General features: G+C 41.3%; 1 protein-coding gene across 1 annotated transcript in view; it reads right to left on the bottom strand.

Annotated features, from left to right (window-relative positions):
- ptprdb (protein tyrosine phosphatase receptor type Db) overlaps positions 1-18,575 on the bottom strand; it is a gene marked incomplete at its 5' end in the record, with an annotated part of 82,174 nt that overhangs the window by 4,942 nt on the left and 58,657 nt on the right. Inside the window, 6 exons of the mRNA XM_079238264.1 lie at positions 2,666-2,951; positions 4,439-4,593; positions 7,156-7,275; positions 8,889-8,912; positions 12,049-12,224; positions 17,650-17,773. Of these exons, the coding sequence (XP_079094390.1) occupies positions 2,666-2,951; positions 4,439-4,593; positions 7,156-7,275; positions 8,889-8,912; positions 12,049-12,224; positions 17,650-17,773 (885 nt within the window). The remainder of the gene's footprint in view (positions 1-2,665; positions 2,952-4,438; positions 4,594-7,155; positions 7,276-8,888; positions 8,913-12,048; positions 12,225-17,649; positions 17,774-18,575) is intronic.

Raw genomic sequence — 18,575 nt, 5'->3', positions numbered from 1 at the left:
TTAATGCCACAGGGACAGGATTGGACTCTTGTCTTATCAATAAACACACGATTTTTAACACGCTTACCAAAAGCTTCTGTAACAGCCTCCAACATACTCTGGATTTCGGATATTCTAAGTAAGAGACGCCATTTCCATGCCCCATTAGAAGTTTCACACTCTTTTGATGTGTCAGGCAGCAGCCTGCTGTGTCGCGAAAGCCTTCATGTCAGATGAAATACGGTGACTGGGACACACCAGGCATGTGTTTTACATCGACACGCGGCTGCAAAAACAATTCAGTGAACGGCAGGATGCACATCGCACCGAGTCGCTGCCTGTTGACTTCGCCTTCTGAACGTCTGCGCAGACATAAACCCTCTTTTGCTCGGTACCTCTCCCCAGCCACACCAGCAGGTCTGCAGGAAACTAATCTGGTAAGAGGTAAACATCACAGTAAAGCCGACCCGAATAAAAGGAGAACAAGCATAAATCTTTAATAACGCGACTTTTTTCCAAAGTGCTGCGGAGCTTCATGTGGTCTCTCTGACAAGGCTTCTCAAACTTGATGCTTCCTGACAGACAAGGTGGAAAAGATCTCCTTCAAATCTCAACGTCTTTCAGGAGAGACTGAAGCTGTAGGGGACGCTGATATCCAAGGATCCTCAGTGGTTACGAGGGCCAAAACCTCTTGACTGATACATACTGGTAGACGACACATTTACAGGAACAGTGGAGCCTAACGGTGCTTTTAGCTACACTGAGACATTTAACCCAACTTCCTAATTTATCCACATTAATAACAAAGTTTGTCCGACTCCAGCACATCAGCAGACATGCTCCTTTATTTAACTGGTTCATTTTGTTTTCTTGTTTTTACAATGAGATGTGTTCTGTGTAAAGGGTGTCTCCTGCTTTTCAGCTGATAGCAGCAGGGAAAGGCTCCAGTCCCTCCCCAGAACTATGAATTAGATTACATCAGCACAGCAAATGGATGAGTAAATGGAGATGCTTTCTGCTCCTCGTGTTGTTCTTTGTTTTTATCGTCTCCGTCCTCTCTGTTCTGATGCTTCTGACTCAAAATCTTCTGCGAGGACGGCAAAGCATGAGCAAACTGTGATGATTTCACTAAGAATAATGTGTTTACATGTATTTTAGTTAGTATAATGAAATCAATCAATTATTTTCAGGTATCATGTGAATGTACTGAAGGTTTTATTCCCTGAGGTATGAATCCTTTTCTTACTGGTTACTGTGACTTTAAATGCTGAATGAAAGGTGGTAACGATGTGCTACAATGCCCTTTTTTTTTAAACTCATTTAGCCTTGGGAAATGGGAAAGACCTTTTTTCGGCCCTGCTTTCTCCAAACAAATGACTCCACACAGGCTTTAAGCAGCTACACTCCCAGTTCTGCACACATTTGGATGGTCTGTAAAACATTAAGAAAAACTAAATGCAATGATTTAAAAATCTCATAAATAAACATTTTATATCTGAGAGCATGAAAACAACATATTACATGCTGAAACAAAGTCATGTTATCATTTAATGGAGAGTAGTTGCTGTTTTTTAATTTGAAGGCACAAACACATCTCTAAAAGTTGGAATAAAAGTCTGAAAAAGTCATCGGCACATATCAAACTGGAGGAAAATCTGACAACTAGCTAGGTTACCTGGCTAGAAGTCAGTAACAAACCTGGAGAAAGAATCAAAGGAGAATTTCAGAAAGATGTAAAAATGAAAAGAAATTGTATCTAAAAATTGGGGAACAGATTTAGAAATACGTTTCTCTGTTTAACTGTAAAGACTTTACAGTTTCAAGCATCTGCAGTGGATCGTATTATCAAAATGTTCAGAGAAAAGGGAGGAATCTCTGTGCGCAGGGGACAGAGTCATGAAGGAAAATGTGATGTTTGTGATCATCTGGAAATTTATCGTGAGCAACAATTTTCAATGAAACGATAAAATGTCTCAGTTTCTACATTTGAAATGTTGTTTATAAAAATATATATTTTTTTAATTTGTGAATTATCGCATTGTGCTTTTTATTTACATTTTTGCATTATATGGCAATTTTTTTCCCAACTGGGGTCCTAAAAAAACAATTGAGCATTTTAGAGCTTTACATCATCATGCAGCAATTTCTATCAGGGAACTTGTGCATCCAAATGTCCCAGCAAGTCGCTGAGGTCTGATGGATGTGCAGCAAAAAGATCCTTACAATACTCTCTCCTACTCTCTGAAAGACCCTTCCACTCAGTCTGAGATTTAAAGCTACTTAAAAAAACAAAGCTTTAAATCGATCTTTCCAAACTTGCTTTTGTTTTTGTATTTAATTTTGTCTCCTTTATTGGATCTCTCTGTTATTTCTCTTTGTGATTCTTACCTTGCTTTTATATGTTCTATATCAATCCCATTTTACATATTTCTTTACTTATTTACATTTAGAAACACCCAAGACGAAGGGTGCCCAACTCTGGATCTACCATGCTACTGTTTTTAGATGCAACTCTTGTCCAACGCGCCTGAACCAACTGAATGGCTCGTTATCAGGCTTCTGCAGAGCTGCATGACGTGCAGAAGAGGAATTCAGCTTTTTGATCCAGATACATCTAAAACTTGCAGGATGATAGAACTCGAGGACTGGACTGGTCCCTCGTGTGGTCCCTTGCGCTGGTCCTCACCTTGAACTCCAGCTCCATGCCGGTGACGTTTTCTCCAGGCTCGATCTGCGTGAGCCTCTGGATGTACGAGTACAGATTCCTCGCTGGAACCTCGGTGTTCCCGCAGGTCACGGCCTCCAGCAGAGCATCGTGGATGAAGATGTACTGGTCCTCTGTCTGGACCATGTAGTTCCGCTGGGAGCGCATCAGCGTGACGTGGCCGTAGATGTCGATGGTCTTCTCGTGCTTGATGCGCTCCGTCATGGCGTCGATGACGATGAAGCAGCCGGTGCGGCCTACTCCAGCGCTGAGGGACGAAAACAAGAAGGGACAGATGGTGATGAGATTTGCTCCCAGAACTTTGTAATTGTCTCGTGTTTGTTTATCTGTGTGTGTGTTTTTTTTCCTCCTCCTGGTACAAATCCGACCCTGAGAGGCTCCAACTTACTGTACGAAGTACATCAAGTCAGAATGTCAAAGACGCCAAACTGCAATATTTCCAACAAAAGGACGTACAAACTGACATCAGCGATGAGTCAGCACCTCCCTCTCATGGGCATTAGGAAGATATCATCGACATATAATCCGGGAATGTAATACATTCAGCTGGCCACCCAAACACTTCACGTTTTTGCTGTGCTGGTAGCTAAACGGTGAGACGACCTGACCAAGCAAGTTTGTGCGAGTGAATGAAAAACTCTCAATATGGTTAAATTATTATCGCTCCATATGTGTGTGTGTGTGTGCAGGCGTGTTTGTGTGTATCATCCCGGTGGAATGAGATTCAGACTTTTGTTTGATTCAGAGGTAGCTTGCTACGTTAAGGCACATTATGACGGAATCCCGCCAGGATAATTAAATTTGACTGATAATCCTGTTAGATACTCCATCTGACTGTGGCGGAAGATTAGGAGGAGCGCCTCTCTTGCCAACCTCCTGCCCTCGTCTCCCTGCCTCTTTATCTTCTCTCCAAGCCTCCGTCTGGCTCTCTCACGCCGACACCGACACTTTTTCACTCCTGCATTTTTTACATTTATTCCGACCCCGTTTCCCATCCACCTTTCCTTCTCTTTAATTCATCATTTTCATTCAGCGCGTCCCGTGTTTGACCTCACTTTCTCTCTCAGCGTGCACAAATCTCCTCTAACTCCTCGTCCCCTGCTACCTCTTTCTCTCAATCATTGTTTCAACCCCCCCTCTCTCTCCACTAATTTTCCCTCCCGAGAGCATCTGCTCCACATTGCCTCTGCTACCCTCCATCGTCTTCTCACCCTTCACTGCTTAGTAAAAACAGAAAGCAGCTTCCTTCCAGTTCTGGAGCTGGACATTGTGCCAGAACGGTAATGACATGTTTCCAAAGTCTTCCCTCCATCCAGCGTACGAGCCTCCTTCTGCTTAGACAGCAACTCGTTTCAACGTAAACTTGTGAACCCACATCTACGGTGAACCGTCAACTGTGAAAGCTTATCATGGGAAATTTTTAGCGAAGATGGATGCTGTTAGGAAAGGAATGTGGGTGTTTGAGCCAGTGAGGGAGGTTTGGGGTTTTGCATAATGGCAGGTCAGTCGTATTTTTGTTCATGGCCTCTAAATGATTTTAAACAAGTGCCCCTGGACTCCCAGGCTTTTTAAAAGTGATGTTGCCAAGTAAAACCCAAAATTACACAGAAATGTTTTGAGAATTAGATGGGTTCCCTTTTGGGTCCACTGTGTTGATATGATGAATGATTTTGCTTCAATTAGTGAGAGAAATGGATGAAGTGTGAGGCAAGAGATGCAAGATTGCAAACGCACCTGCAGTGGACAATCATGGGTCCTGCATCTGGAGGGTTGCAGGCCTTGACCCGGCGAAGGAAGGCCAGGAAAGGGGTGGGGTGTTCAGGGACCCCGTGGTCCGGCCAGGCTGTGAACTGGAAGTGACGAACCTCCCGCTTCTCGTTAGAGCCGCTCTGGATGAGCAGAAAGATCAAAATGAAGTTTGTCCAGTTCCTTACCATCATCTCAACCCATCAAAAGCCATGAAGAAGAATGTGCAACTTCTTTCATCTGTAAGGTTTCACACGTCAGCTTTCAAATTGATGTAAATATTCATTAAATGAATAGAATGAAGTACAATTTATGACTTTATGGGTGATCATTTGGAATGATTGTTAATAAGGAGGAATTTAAGCCAACTCCTCTGGACAACGTTGGGTTAGTTTGGACAGTTCTGTAAAGGTCCCAGAACCAGGCGGAGATCTGGACTTACACCAGAACGTTGCGACACCACGACTCTTTTCTTTTTCTGAAATTCAGTTGTTGGTTTGCTGCTGTGCAGAAACAAACTGCTCTGACACACACATGTTCTGAGGATTACACTTCATGTTTAACTCTATCATACTTTTATCTGCAGATGAGTTTATGGTCAACACAATGACTACAAGGTGTCCAGGTCTTGCCTAAGTTCTGGGACACTGGACTGTCAATAAAAGAAAATAATCCCTGAACTTCTCAGATCATGGTCCCACCTGGAAACTTTGTGTCAGAAGTGAAACCAAAAAGTCAGAAGCGAAAGGAGAGAGTCAGGAGGCGTAACGGCAAAGATGGCAGGAAAACACAAAGCTCTGATCAGCGAGAATGAAAGAGAGGAAACTGATAAAAGACAAAGACTGCTACACTTTGCACGACTCATCTAAAGATTTGATTGTAAAATAGTAACTTTTGAAATAACTTTTCTTTTCAATTCTTCATTTTAGGCTGACATGATAAAAATCTTTCTTATCTTTGTAGCACAAATCTCATCCCATATTTGCATATCTTCTTTTAGAGAGCTTTTCCAAATTAAACTGTCGAGATTTTCAACCTTCAACAAGTTTAGTGAAGCCCAGAGAGTTTCCCGGAGCGTTGCGCGGACCGTTCCAGGGATGAACTTGTTGGCTGTTTGTTTGGAATGTTTTCCACTTGGAGTTAATCTTTCTTACTGTAGAATGATGGATGCCGAGTTTTAGACACTTTTACTAGATAGATGGTCAGCAACATTCCTTCTCTAAGATCATTGCTGATGTTTTTGCTTGTTTGCAATGTTTTATGACACACCAAACGTGCAAAAACCTCTGCTTTCTGTGGAGGTTCTCACACCCTGTGATGATGACTCAGTCAGGTGCATTTGATCAGCGGCTCCCAGCTGCTGCTAATCCGCTTAATTCCTATAAAGCAGCTAGACTGTACTTAAAGATTCACACTCTACTTCTGCATTTTAGCTCAGTTTTTGTGAAATAAATAATGATATTGAGGAATATATCACCTAAAGATGTGGGAATAAAACAGATGTTAAAGTGCACACTGTTTGTATGTGACCCCACATGGATAAAGACTGATAGTTGGGGTGTTAACTGTTAAAAATGTGCCTTTTGGAGAAGAGATACAAATAATTAAAACATAAAATACACCATTAAAGTTTCCAAAAATTCCTTTAATAATATGACAAACTATTTAGTGTTAATGAATATCTTCAAAAGCTCCTTTAAAAGACACATTAAAGTGGAACTATTCTGTGCATTTCAGGCTAATTTATTTTTATTTCTGAGACCAGAAGGGCTGAGATTGATGGAGTTATTGTCACAAATGGCTTTATTTACTTCAGACCGACCCTCTCTGTAGGCTGTCAGATCAGCCTGCGGGCAAAACGAGTGGATTGAGACTCTTCCGCATTAAGCCCCGCCTCCCGCCACTGCACTACATTGAGAGCGCGCACCGCACCTGCTTTCGCCGTCATTGCAACATCTCATGAACAGAAGAATTTGGCTAATAGGAACTAAATAAAAAAAACAAAATACAATGTCAACACATAGCATACAGCCCTACATGTTGGAACCTGAATCAGACCCTGAAAACGAAGTGGAAAACAGCAACCCACAGCAACGAATGCAGCAGGATGTCTCTCTTTGGTAAACTCACCAGCCATCGTTGGAAATAACTTTATCCCACGTTTTCCACCCGCCTGATGTATTTGTACATGCCCTTGTTAACCAGTAGAAGGTAACCAATCACCGAACCTTATCCCCCGGGACGTCACAAGGATTTCCAAGTAGAAAAAACTCTCTAAAATGACGCGTTTTTTGTCGCCATGGAAACCGAACGGATAGAGTGCTGGAACTCAAACTCAAACTCAAACATGCGTTTAGATGATAAAAAAACAGTGGAGGATTCAACCCTGTAACACTGTAGAAAGCTCAGAAAACTCCAAATCCCATAATAGGACCCCTTTAAAGATGATAAACGCATGATGCTGCAGAGCTTAGCTTAGTCTCAACTTGTTTAGTTACAAACACACAAACAGGAGCCTAAATATCTGCAGTTTTGACTCCGAGGGGAAGCGTTGAAAGGAGATTACAACAAAGGTAACTTTACTGCCCCTCATCTGAGCTGATTCTGGTTACTTCCTGTCAGAATCCTGTTACTTCCTGTTGGATTTTAGACTTTTGAACCCCTAAAATGCCTTAAAAAAGTACAAAATAAGCAGGAAATGTTACCTTGTAAAGAGCAAAGGTTCTGACAGAGTAGGTGGCCAGCTCCACTGTGTCCAGCAGAGTGACCTGGATCAGGCCGTAGGTCTCTGTGCCTCGAGTCGGCCAGTACTGATCACACTTCACCTGCAAGGTAGAGAGGATAACCTGTTGGAGGCGTAGAGCAGCTTGTGGTTGTGTGTGCACATGTCTGTGACAGAAAGAGCTGAGAAGTGGTAAAAACCCACATGTAGAAGGGTGGAAAAGAAGGGTGCAGGTGTGACAAGGTAGACTGGGGAGAGATTTAGCAAAATTCTGACAAATGTGCTTTTTTGAGACACTCCAGTGTGTGAAGAGTGGCAGAAAGAGAAACAAAAGAAAGGGGGGGGGGGGGGGGTAATCTGTACGGCTTTCTGTAGATGAAGCACAGCTCTTTAGAAAAGCCAAGTTCAGCTTTCTTATACTGTGCATCGTTCCATTGAAGCCATAAAAGTACCAACAGAACCTTCACAGCACACCAAATCCCAGCATCCCTGACCACCAAAACACTTAGAAATCCCCAGTACAACGCCGTCATATTAGTAGTTCGTCAGCTCAGCCTGAGAGGCAGACGAAGAAGGGGGAAAAATATCTCAGAGGAGATAAAAAAAAAAGAGGGGGGGCGGGGGAGGGTCTTGGCAGAATCAGGCCAAACCAAACGTTATGTGCTGATCCCTCCAGTCCTCACATCAAAGACAGCAGGGAGCTCAGCTCAGCTTGCTCTGCATTCCACTGCTCCAGACTGGGGATTATGCTTTTTGGCCCGGGACGTTCAGGCTGTAATTACAGCTTTCCAAATGCTGTTTTCCCACCAGACCTTGAGACACTGTGGGGACAGAAAACGTTGTCCACGTAGGGGGGCTGCACGCTGCCAGCTACTGTACAGAAGTGCAGAAAATTCCTGGTGTAAAAGATTTACACCAGTGTATGTTGATTTAAGAGCAAACGCTGTGACATCAATTTGCTTTGCGCTAAAAGGACGGATGCTGGCGAGATTCCCACAGTGGGACCATCTGGGATCATCTGTGTTTTTAATGAGTAAATATATAATGGCATAACGTTGAGAGGTGTTAAATGAGATCACATTATTTTCTCCGATGAGCAGCAGCCCAGCCCCTTCCTTCAAACTGCATGCAGGGACGCGCAGCGCCAGGCTCATAATAAAAAGCTAAATGTGCTCAAACTGAAGACTTTCATCGCATCACGTTGTGTCAGCGTGATAAAATCTAAGACTTAAACTGATAAAGCAAAGCCTTATTATTAGGTTTAACAGTAAAAGGAGTAATAATAGGAGTTGTTGCAGTGTAACTAATAAAACATAACCCCAAAGCTCGTGATGATTTGGAAAAAGGTGGAAAAAAATTCCCCTTCTTTAAATGGCTTCATGTGATACTCTGTAAAGATGAGGCAGGAAAAGAAAAACAATTGCGGTGTGGTCATGCAAACTGTGGACAGAGATGTGCACTGTCTCTGAACTGCAGCGGTTACAATTAAACCCATTTCAGACCAACAAAAGTATGGGTGTCTTGTGGTTAGTTGGAACCAAATGTGCATTCTCATTCAACATACTGGCTATTGCTTGGAGAAAACAAGAGAAAAAAAGAGGGGGGTGTAGGAGAATAAAAAGACTGAATAGAGGAACAAAAGGTAAAAGGGAATACCATGTGAGGTAAGGCTGCATTTAAAAAGGGATTAGCAAAGGAGAGAAAGAGAGGTCTTGCCTTAGAGAAGAAATAAGAGGGCATCTGAGGGTCAGAGAGACACAACACAGACAGTTGGAAAAGGGTTGAAAAGGAGCAGAGTTGTAAAACAAGGCACAGGTTAGTAGGAAAAGAAGCACAGGTGGGAAGAAAGGATAATGTCCCGACAGGGACGTAGCAGGTTTCATTTCATCCTAACATGGAATCGTCATTATGCTGGATTTTTCCCCACGTGATCAATCTGAGAGCAGCGAAGTGCCTTGAAACTAAATGACTTTTTAATTCATTAAGGACTCCAGTTTAGCTGCGTCTGTAATCCCCCCCCCCCCCCCCCCCCCCCCACCACCACCACCAACGGGCTTTGTTCTGTCACATGCATCTTTACACGACCACTCCAACTTAACCGCAGCATTTGACACTTCATCATAACGACACTTTGCTGCTTTCTAGTTGTTGTCCTGTGTGTGTTTTAGTCTTCTGTAATGAATCGCTGCTCTGCCTCTAATGTTCTTTCCTTGTCTGTGCTGTTCTGTTGAGTTCTGCATCTGTCCTCCCAACACCTAAAAATACGGATGTCTCAGACTGTCCTGTCCAGCTTTGTCTTGTACTTCCTCACAGCTGTCAAACGGACCCTCTCTTCTTGTGCCATGCCACTGTACTCATCTGAAATCTTAAGCATCGTCAGCGTTCATGTTAAATGGCTCGGATTAGCATCAGTGGAGAGAAAACATGCTCATTTCCAATGAGGACGCTGTAGTCAGGGCAACACAAATAGACACAGCACATGTTTTCTGACTTTAGCTCACAGACTAAATGAGATGAATTGATATGATTTTTCTATTTATCTTTTTTTCCTTCTTTTTAAAATCCTGTTGTTAAGACAGCTAGACGCTTATTCTCTGTCCCACTGTGTGGTGCTGAGAGGTACAGTTAAAAGTATAGAGCTGTGATTATCAGACACACAGTGTGGAGGATGCACCGTGACGCCACGCGGTCATGTTGTCAGATTGTCCCTGCCTGTTCTCTGGAAGGCAGGGACAATCTGGACAAGGAAGCCTCCAGATCTTTGTCAGATGAGAAACCCACTGCAGACCTGGAAAGTCGTTAGAGTGCTTGTTTTAAGCTTGTTACATACTCCATGAGAAGCAAGAATTGAGTTCTTGTTCTCGAGGCTGCAAGAACAAGAAAAAACTTCTTGTTGGTCAGGTCCATACATCCTCCAGGAGAAGCACGTCTGCAGCGGGAGGGGTCATTGCAGGGGGGCTGTGATGTCTGCTTTTATTTTTTTCCCGGCATCTTTTTGCTCAAGATAACTCAAAAGGTTACGGATGGATTTTTATAAATATTTCAAGAGTTGTTGCAAATGTAAAAATGAAGAAGTGATTAAATTCTGGTGGTGATCCGGATCACCGTTTGGATCCAGGAATGTTTTAAAAGGATTCTTTAACATTGTGCTTGGCGGACATTTCCGCTCTCTGACTGCTTTTCTACTTATATATTTAACGAGCAGCTTCGTCCGCGGCAGGGCGGGTTGTGCACGCGGCTGGGTCCGAGTGTTTTAATGCTACATGTAAAAACCTTCGTACTTTTTCACCACATCAATCGGCTGTTTTATCAAAACAATCCGTTTTACCTGCAACAGCAAAAACGTGGAAGCAGCAACTCCGCTTCATGCTTTCTCCGTGTTAACCACGCCCACCTCAAATGTCCGACCAATCACACGATACTTCTCGCAGCTCCGCAAGAAAAAAGCTCTGCCAGCCCGGTGTGTCAAGAACTGTCTTCAAACGCGTCCGCGAGAACAAAAATGACGTCATTTTCTTCTCGGAGCCTCGAGAACAAGAAAAAAGTTCTCGCTTCTCGTGGAAGATGGAACAAGCTTTAGCAGGCGCACCCGCCTTAAAAATATGTTCAACATGCTATGGTGTAAATGTTTACACCATGTCTGTCAGTAATGTCTACAAATAGATTATATTAGCTTTTTTTTTTTTTTTACATTTTATTAAAATATTAAACAATATGATATTTTTAACACATGAGACTGTTTTTATTTAAATATGTGACTAAACATAGGAATAATATTACGTGTTGATATTTAGCCTTTTGAACTGATGGTGCCAAACTGTAACAAAATGTCCATTCCTGAGATCTTACCTGAACTGTCTGCACTGAAATTTCTTTCACTCTTTAAAGCCTGACCCATCACAGAATTATTAAAAAGGTCCAATTTTTTTAATATGAGGACTTTACTTTGCACCTTAACAAAATTTAACAAAAATGTACCTTTTTTTTTTCTTCCATGTAATATGTCAAAATTAAAGTGGTGTTTTTTTTTCAAAGGGTCTGGAACTTTTTGCATTTGTGCCATTTTTATTTGTTCTCACCAAGTAGGACATACTTTCTCCTGGTATTTCCACATCTTAAATCACAAGTGTTTCCTTTGTTTTTACTTTAAGGTATTTGAACTGGTCTTGTGGTTACAGAGACATGTACTTGTTATGGTTGTGCAAATTCTGTGCAGAAGCACTAATAATTACACACAAACCTCAAAGGATTAAGTTGTTTTTTTGTGATTTAATATGAATTTAAATAATTGTGCTAAAATCCATGTGTGATATTGTCTTAAATCAACTTAATATCGTTGGTGGTATCGACAAATGCTGAAGAATTATCAACCGAGTCGATAAAGTACATCAATTTAAGATCCACGCCCCTACTTTGTCCTAAAGAATTGAGTCCCGTTAATTAAATCCTCCATAATAAGCTAAATCTACCTTTTATTCTTCAGCCCTGATGAGATAAAAACCCCATACAGCATGACGTACAGGACCAAATGATGGATTAGCGTCTCTAAAATGTGACCTGCGCATACTTGCTATGTTTCTTTAATTGGCCCTAGATTACTACAGCTTACCCCATCCAGCTCTTAAAGCTACAATTTATCACCCCAGTCTTTATTACAGCACATATCTAATAATTTCCTTTGACTTTTAGTGTTGAGGCATGCATTAGCCTTTTCTACGGCCCTCCCTATTGATCCGACTGTCTTTTACTTGAAACTACATCATCTTACTTCGTACAACCCCCCTGACTTTTCAGCTTTTCTCTCGCCTATGGGGACGTAGCGTTAGCCTAGCCTACTTGTGCTGCTATCCAACATTATTCCATCACACTGTCTTACCCGTGACTTCTCCTCCAATTTGGTCATCATGATGATGTTAGCTGTATGCTGCTCCCAAACCATCCTCCAGAAGTCTCCAAAGGTCTCAGGCAGGGAGCCCTGAGTGGCAATATAAGCATTCTGCCGGCGGTAGCCGTCTATATAGTTTGCGTTAATGTAGTCGCTGCCAGGGACACCTGCATAATGAGATGGAAAAAGAAGAGGAGGTTACGGGAGCTGGAGGAGGAGAATGAGGCAATCAGGTGGGTGAAATAGATGAAGCTGCTTCCAAAAGAAACCTGGAATCTTTCATCGATGATCCAACCTACAGACTCTTTGTGCCGGTTATTTTCTTTGTATATAAAAAAACCCACAAATAAATAATAATTTAAAAAAAAAAAAAAGAAGGAAATGGATTATTCAAAGTCAACAGCTTTGACGGTGGGTTTATGGCAAAATAATAAAGGGTGAGGCTCATCTGAGGTCACGGTGGTGAGATTAAGGTTTTGACCAGGCCCCAGCGTCCTCTGGTGTTGGATTGTTTCGTCGTCTTGTTTTATAACACACGCTAAGACGATCATGGGGCCTAATCTGAGTATACTCTGGATGTGTGGCTTTGAATGGCAATATGACTGTAAGGCAGTCTCTGTGTAACACTCGGCTGACACTGCTTGTCCTGGAAGGGATTGTGTGTGAGTGTGTGATGTGAGAGACCGTCTGTGTGAGTTTGATTTAGGATCAGGCCTGCTCATCTAGGGCCTAATACCATAATCCCAAAAACCACTGAGTCAGAGCTCAAACATGCACACATACACCAAAAAAACATGCCCTCAAAGGTGCACGCGTATGCTCAGATGTGACCCGTTTTTGCAGAGGTGGGACACAAAACGGACGTGGAGTCGTCTCGCAGTGGCTGAGGGTTAAAACGATGGAAATCAGGGAGGAAACGGGTTTTTCTTAAGGCAGCCTGTTTGACTGTGTACGAATGAGTCATCCAACGCCCGCCGCAGACACACACACACAAGTCCAAATGAAAGAAGGTTTTTATGTAACGTAGTTTCAGCGGGAAAGGGACGGACAGCAAGACAAACTTCTAACATGTGTTTATCACCCTCAGTCGCTTAAAGACAGCTTGACTAAATGCTTTGATATGCTTCAACTTTATTGCAAGGGACTACAACACAGGCACGATGGAGATAAAAACATCCACACACACACAGAGTTACTTTGTGGCTGTACTGGCTTGGCAGAGTCAATGTGGAAGGGGACTGGGAGCAGAAAAGTGCATATCTATGCTTGTGCACATTCTGAGCATTTAAAAAAAAAATTTTTTTATTATACAGCCCAGCGTATGTGCGTGCGTTGGAAAATGTGTGTTTGGACGCACTCAAGAGTATATGTTTACAAACAGAAAAGAGAGACCGACAGCCAGGGCTCCGGGACAGGCGGGGGTGGAAGGGCTGCTCACACATGCTCTGCCCAGATAAGGCTCATCTGTTTGGGCTTGGCCTCCCACCGCCTCCCTCTCTGCACAGTGGAGCAGCCAGATCCTTCGCCTCAGGTCTTCACCAGCCGAGGTGGGTGAGTGCGCTTGCAAATTCACAATAAGAACACAACTGAGGAAATTTGTATTCCTGTTGTTTCTGGTCGTTGAAAAGGATCAAACCACCGGGGGGGGGAACGATGCAGCGGGGGGGGAGATTAAAGACTTGTCTGAATAAAGTGTGATCATAATTTATTTCCTCTCATCAAAGTGACCACTGTGGTTGTTCACTGTGGCTGAAAACAACGACTTCAGACTCCCTAATTTGCTGTTTTTCATGGTGTTTTATGGGATGCAAATTGCATTTAAATGACATTTGACAATGAGACGTGGACAACGCAGTGATATATATTATGTCATTACCGTACAGCAGTGGGCGGCTGGGATTCTTTGCAGTTTTAATATTTACTTTACTTAAAAATGAGGACTTTCATGCTGAATCTTTGTGTTTGCACAGGCTGCACAACCTCAAGCAGAGTTTTCCTTATCCCACGGAGCCACTGCAGCTTCCTGCCTTAGCTGCGTTTTACGCATTGATGCGTCTACAGTGAAAAATACAGTTGTGTGTGACGCTCGTTTTTTTTTCTTTTTTTTTTTTAGAAAGGATGGTAATGAGCCTGGAAATTTGATTGCGCTCCAGATGGGGTGTTAAGGCCAGAACCATGTGAGACTAATAGCGGAACCGCAGACTCTGTATTTAAATTGATTTATTAATTTAATTTGAAGATTGCAAATGAAAATGATCAACTAATGGACAGACATAAAAAGACACCTTCATATTCTATTTACATATCTGAAAAGGAGTGGAAGGAAGTACAAACATATAATATCTCACCCCCTCCTAATGGATCCTTAATAATCAATTGCTCAGCTTCCTATCAATATAATAATATTCCTAAAGACATATTATTCACCTTAATAAAATTAACAATAATCTATAACATTAAAACTAACACATACATAACTGAAGATACCACCAAAGTAGCTTCATAACAAAGATAAATAGTAACACACAGTGAAAATCAAACTCCCTCTTCATTTATATAATTTGTGAAAATCATTTATATTTTTTCAGACTGGTTTATATTTGGATATTTCCTGAGCGTCCCCTCCAAGTTATTTCACAATTTACTCCCACAAACTGACATACAAGAAGTTCTCCTTCCTGTACGTACTCGTATTGTTTTGTAATTAAATTTATTTGCCCTTTCTGTTCTGATAAAAAAACAACAACAACCTTTTAATGTGTTCTGGTAGTGGATTATTTTTCCTTTAAACAGGATTTATGTGAGTATGAGATGGAGGCAGGAATGGGAACAGAAAATGTGCTCTTTGATTCTTTTTTTTCCTCTAACAATTGCAAACTTACAAACCCCATAAACCCCAGAGTTTAAAAGTTTGCTTAAACTGCGATCAGATGAAATATTACGACTGCTCATTACAGTCCAACAAAAGGCATATTTATCAGTGGAAACTTGAGAAATACTTCAGACTTTTATCATAAAAATTATTATATTATGAGAAGATTAAGGGAGTCAGGAGAAACCAATGTTGAACACATTGCCTTCAAGCCGTCAGGCAGGTCTGCAACGTAACCAATCCAGCCACATGGGCTTGGGAGCACTGTGCAGAAGCTTTATCACTCAACACAGGCCAGGACTGCATCCAGACATGTCATCTGAAACAGCATTAACCCAGGAGGAAGCTGGAAATCATCTCTGCAGAGGCAACTGTAGGAACTTTCAGAAGGCACAAGCCACCGTCAGAGCAGCGTCTTTTTCTAGAAAACGTGGTTAATTCAGCAGGACAATGCCTGAAACAGCATGGATTCATAAATAGTGTGTGTTTATGTGTGTGTGCTTGACTGGCCTGCCTGCAGTCCTGACATGTCTGCTATTGAAAATTTAGGGAGTCTCATGAAGAGGAGAAACAGACAGTAATGAACAGGCTGAGCAGCAGGAATCCTGTTTTCAGCAGGTATGAGAATATTCCTTTTGTCAAACTACAGCTATTAATATCCTTAAATTCCAAATAAATAAAGATTAATGCAGCATAACAGTAAACATGTTTCCATAATTCCATGAAATAAAAACTTTTAAAAAATGAATGAATGAAAAAATTAAGTTTTTGTTCCATATTCCATGAATCTCCAACTCTTATGGCACAGGAATTTTTAATAATGCTTTCATTTGTCTCTTAAATTAGCCTTCATGTTTCAATAGCAGTCTGACGTGTAGCGTCACTTCATCTGATAAAGTCTCTATGTGATGGCTTCCAGACTCCCAGCAAATTAATAAATTCAATTCAACTTTCAACTTTATTTATATAGCGTCAAATCACGGCAATGCCATCTCAAGACGCTTTACAGACAGAGGGGAAAACATAATGAAGGCCAATTCATAACAGCCTATATAAGGAAACCAACAGATTGAGTTGAGTCCAACTCAATCTCCCATCCTGAGCAAGCACACTGGCAACAGTGGGAAGGAAAAAACTCCCTTTTAACAGGAAGGAAACCTCCGGCAGAACCCGGCTCAGGACAGGCAGCCATCTGCCTCTGCTGTGTGGGGGGAAGAGGACAGAAAGACAACAGGCAGCCAATGAAGAGAGGCTAAAACTGGAGAAATATGATCTCTCATGCTGGTTCTGGTCAGGACTCTGGCTGCAGAATTCTGGATCAGCTGAAGGGTTTTCAGGGCATATTTAGGACAGCCCAGTAATAGAGAGTTACAGTAATCTAGTCTCGAAGTAACAAAAGCGTGAACCAGTTTTTCTGCATCACTCCGAGACAGAATGTCCCTAATTTTGGCTATATTACGTAAATGAAAGAAGGCTGTTTTAGTAACCTGCTTAATATGTGGGCCAAAGGACAGGTCAGGGTCAAATATTACTCCAAGGTTTCTCACTGTAGCACTGGAAGCTAAAGTAATGCCATCCAGGTTCATTACAAAACCGGAAAATTTAGCTCTGAGTTTTTCAGATCCAACGAGAATTACTTCAGTCTTATCTGAGTTTAAGAGGAGAAAATTTCTAGACATCCAAGTCTTTATGTCTATGAGACAATTTTGTAGCCTATTGGGCTGATTTGTTTCATCTGGTTTAAAGGATAAGTATAGTTGAGTATCATCTGCATAACAATGAAAGTTTATTCCATGCTGTCTAATAATTTTGCCTAAAGGGAATAAACTGTTTTATTGTCTGCAGCTACTGGAAATACTCCAGCAGGAAAAAGCAAACAAATCAAAATAAAACATTCAGGGTCTGTTTTATTGTTTCAATGTAATACACTTTAGGCAACTATGGTTGTAGCAACTGTGCTCCATAAATAAGACTGACTTCTACATATTATACAAAGATATTATATGCAAATGTTACATAATTGTACATGTTAGCAATAATTAGCTAACATGCTTTTCAGAGGTGAAAAATCCTGTCTGTGTCCATATTTACCAGTTAAACCCAACTGTTTAATTAACAGCATTTTATATATATACATATTTATATATATGCAATACATGGTTTTAATAAACAGCATGGAGTTTAGAACACCATGACGCACAGCCGTGTAATGCACAGATCTGAGTTGTTAAAGCCTCTTATACCATGATTTTACTTAGTAAACATTTTACAACAAATGTTTATCTTTTTTTTACAAAATTTGCTAAATATGCTAAAGTACATGAACTATTTTGTGTTGTCCTCAATCTATATTTCATGTAAAACAGCTTGACAGGCTACAGATAATTTCTCCGATTTACCTGTCAAAAGCCAGTCGATCTGAACCAGTTGTTTAACGTGTTGCTATGGTTACGGAGTGATATAACCGTGATTTACGTTGCAGAACTAGGTGCATATACAAAAATAACCCTTGCTAGTTGACATCAAAATACTCACTGAACTCAGTACTAATTTCATCATCATCTGCTAACATGACCATTTTTTTTCTACTAACTATATTTCTGTTGTAAATAAAAAAGAACCTTTGAAGAAAACTAGATATTTCCAAAAATAGCACAAAAATATCCTCATTATGATGCAAATCCTCACAAAGACAGAAATACAATGAAAATGTGTCTTACCCTCAATGCTGGACAGAATAACTCTTGAGTGATCGTAAGCGATGACGTTAGCATAGCGGTTCTTTGGTTTGTTGACCTCCAAGTTGGAGTTCTCCCAGGTGAACTGCTGACCAGGGTCGACGGACTGCAACACATAAAGGCACAGCACAAAGATCATCACACAACAAGAAGTTTGAAATGGTGTTTGTTAAAATGACTGTTTCAAACCATTCATAAAAATGGCCGTGAGATGTGTTGTTTGCGTATGATAAGCTAAAGAACAGGTGGATTTTAATTCACAGCTTTGTGCCAGTTTGACAGATTTTTTAGGTCTTTGGATGGCGACGTAATTTAAAAAGAAAAATTCTCTCAGAAAAACATGCATAATTTCTAAATGGTTACAGCAGAATATCTGTTAAAAGCCACAAATTCAAAGCTTCATGCTTCAATTTCAACTGCAGATCCACTGCAGTGGTGTACAGAGATTAATTGCTGAGGCCTCTGGCTCCAGACTGTGCATTTGTGGCCAAGGAACAGTTGGGAAGACAAATCAGTGCCCTTTACATGTAGCAACAGCGGCTGTAAGGGGTGACAACAGTGAACAATGGTGGAAACCTAAAGAGGTTAGCGCAGAAAGCTGCTGAATCATTTATTATATCAGAACTGGAGAGTATTTCTTATCTGAAAGAAAAGCATAGAAGAAAGCTCGAGGCTAATCTTGGTAGAAGAAATGCTTTTTGCTCGTTTCCAGAATGGCCTCAGCAAGACTTTGATTTATCAACTGGTTCAGCTGGCAGTGCTTCACTGGTCTGAGTGGTTGAAGTTAGCTTGAAATGCGCAGCAACACAGGAAATGCACTTTTACACTGAGAGCAACATTCATGGATATCATTTTAAATCAAAGGCTGGTGTTCTGACAGGAAACAGTGGATCTCTCTGGAAATAAAC

This window comes from Telmatherina bonti, assembly GCF_933228915.1.
Source record: "Telmatherina bonti genome assembly, chromosome: 3".
Lineage (NCBI taxonomy): Eukaryota > Metazoa > Chordata > Actinopteri > Atheriniformes > Telmatherinidae > Telmatherina > Telmatherina bonti.
This window is presented reverse-complemented; position numbering and strand designations above follow the sequence as displayed.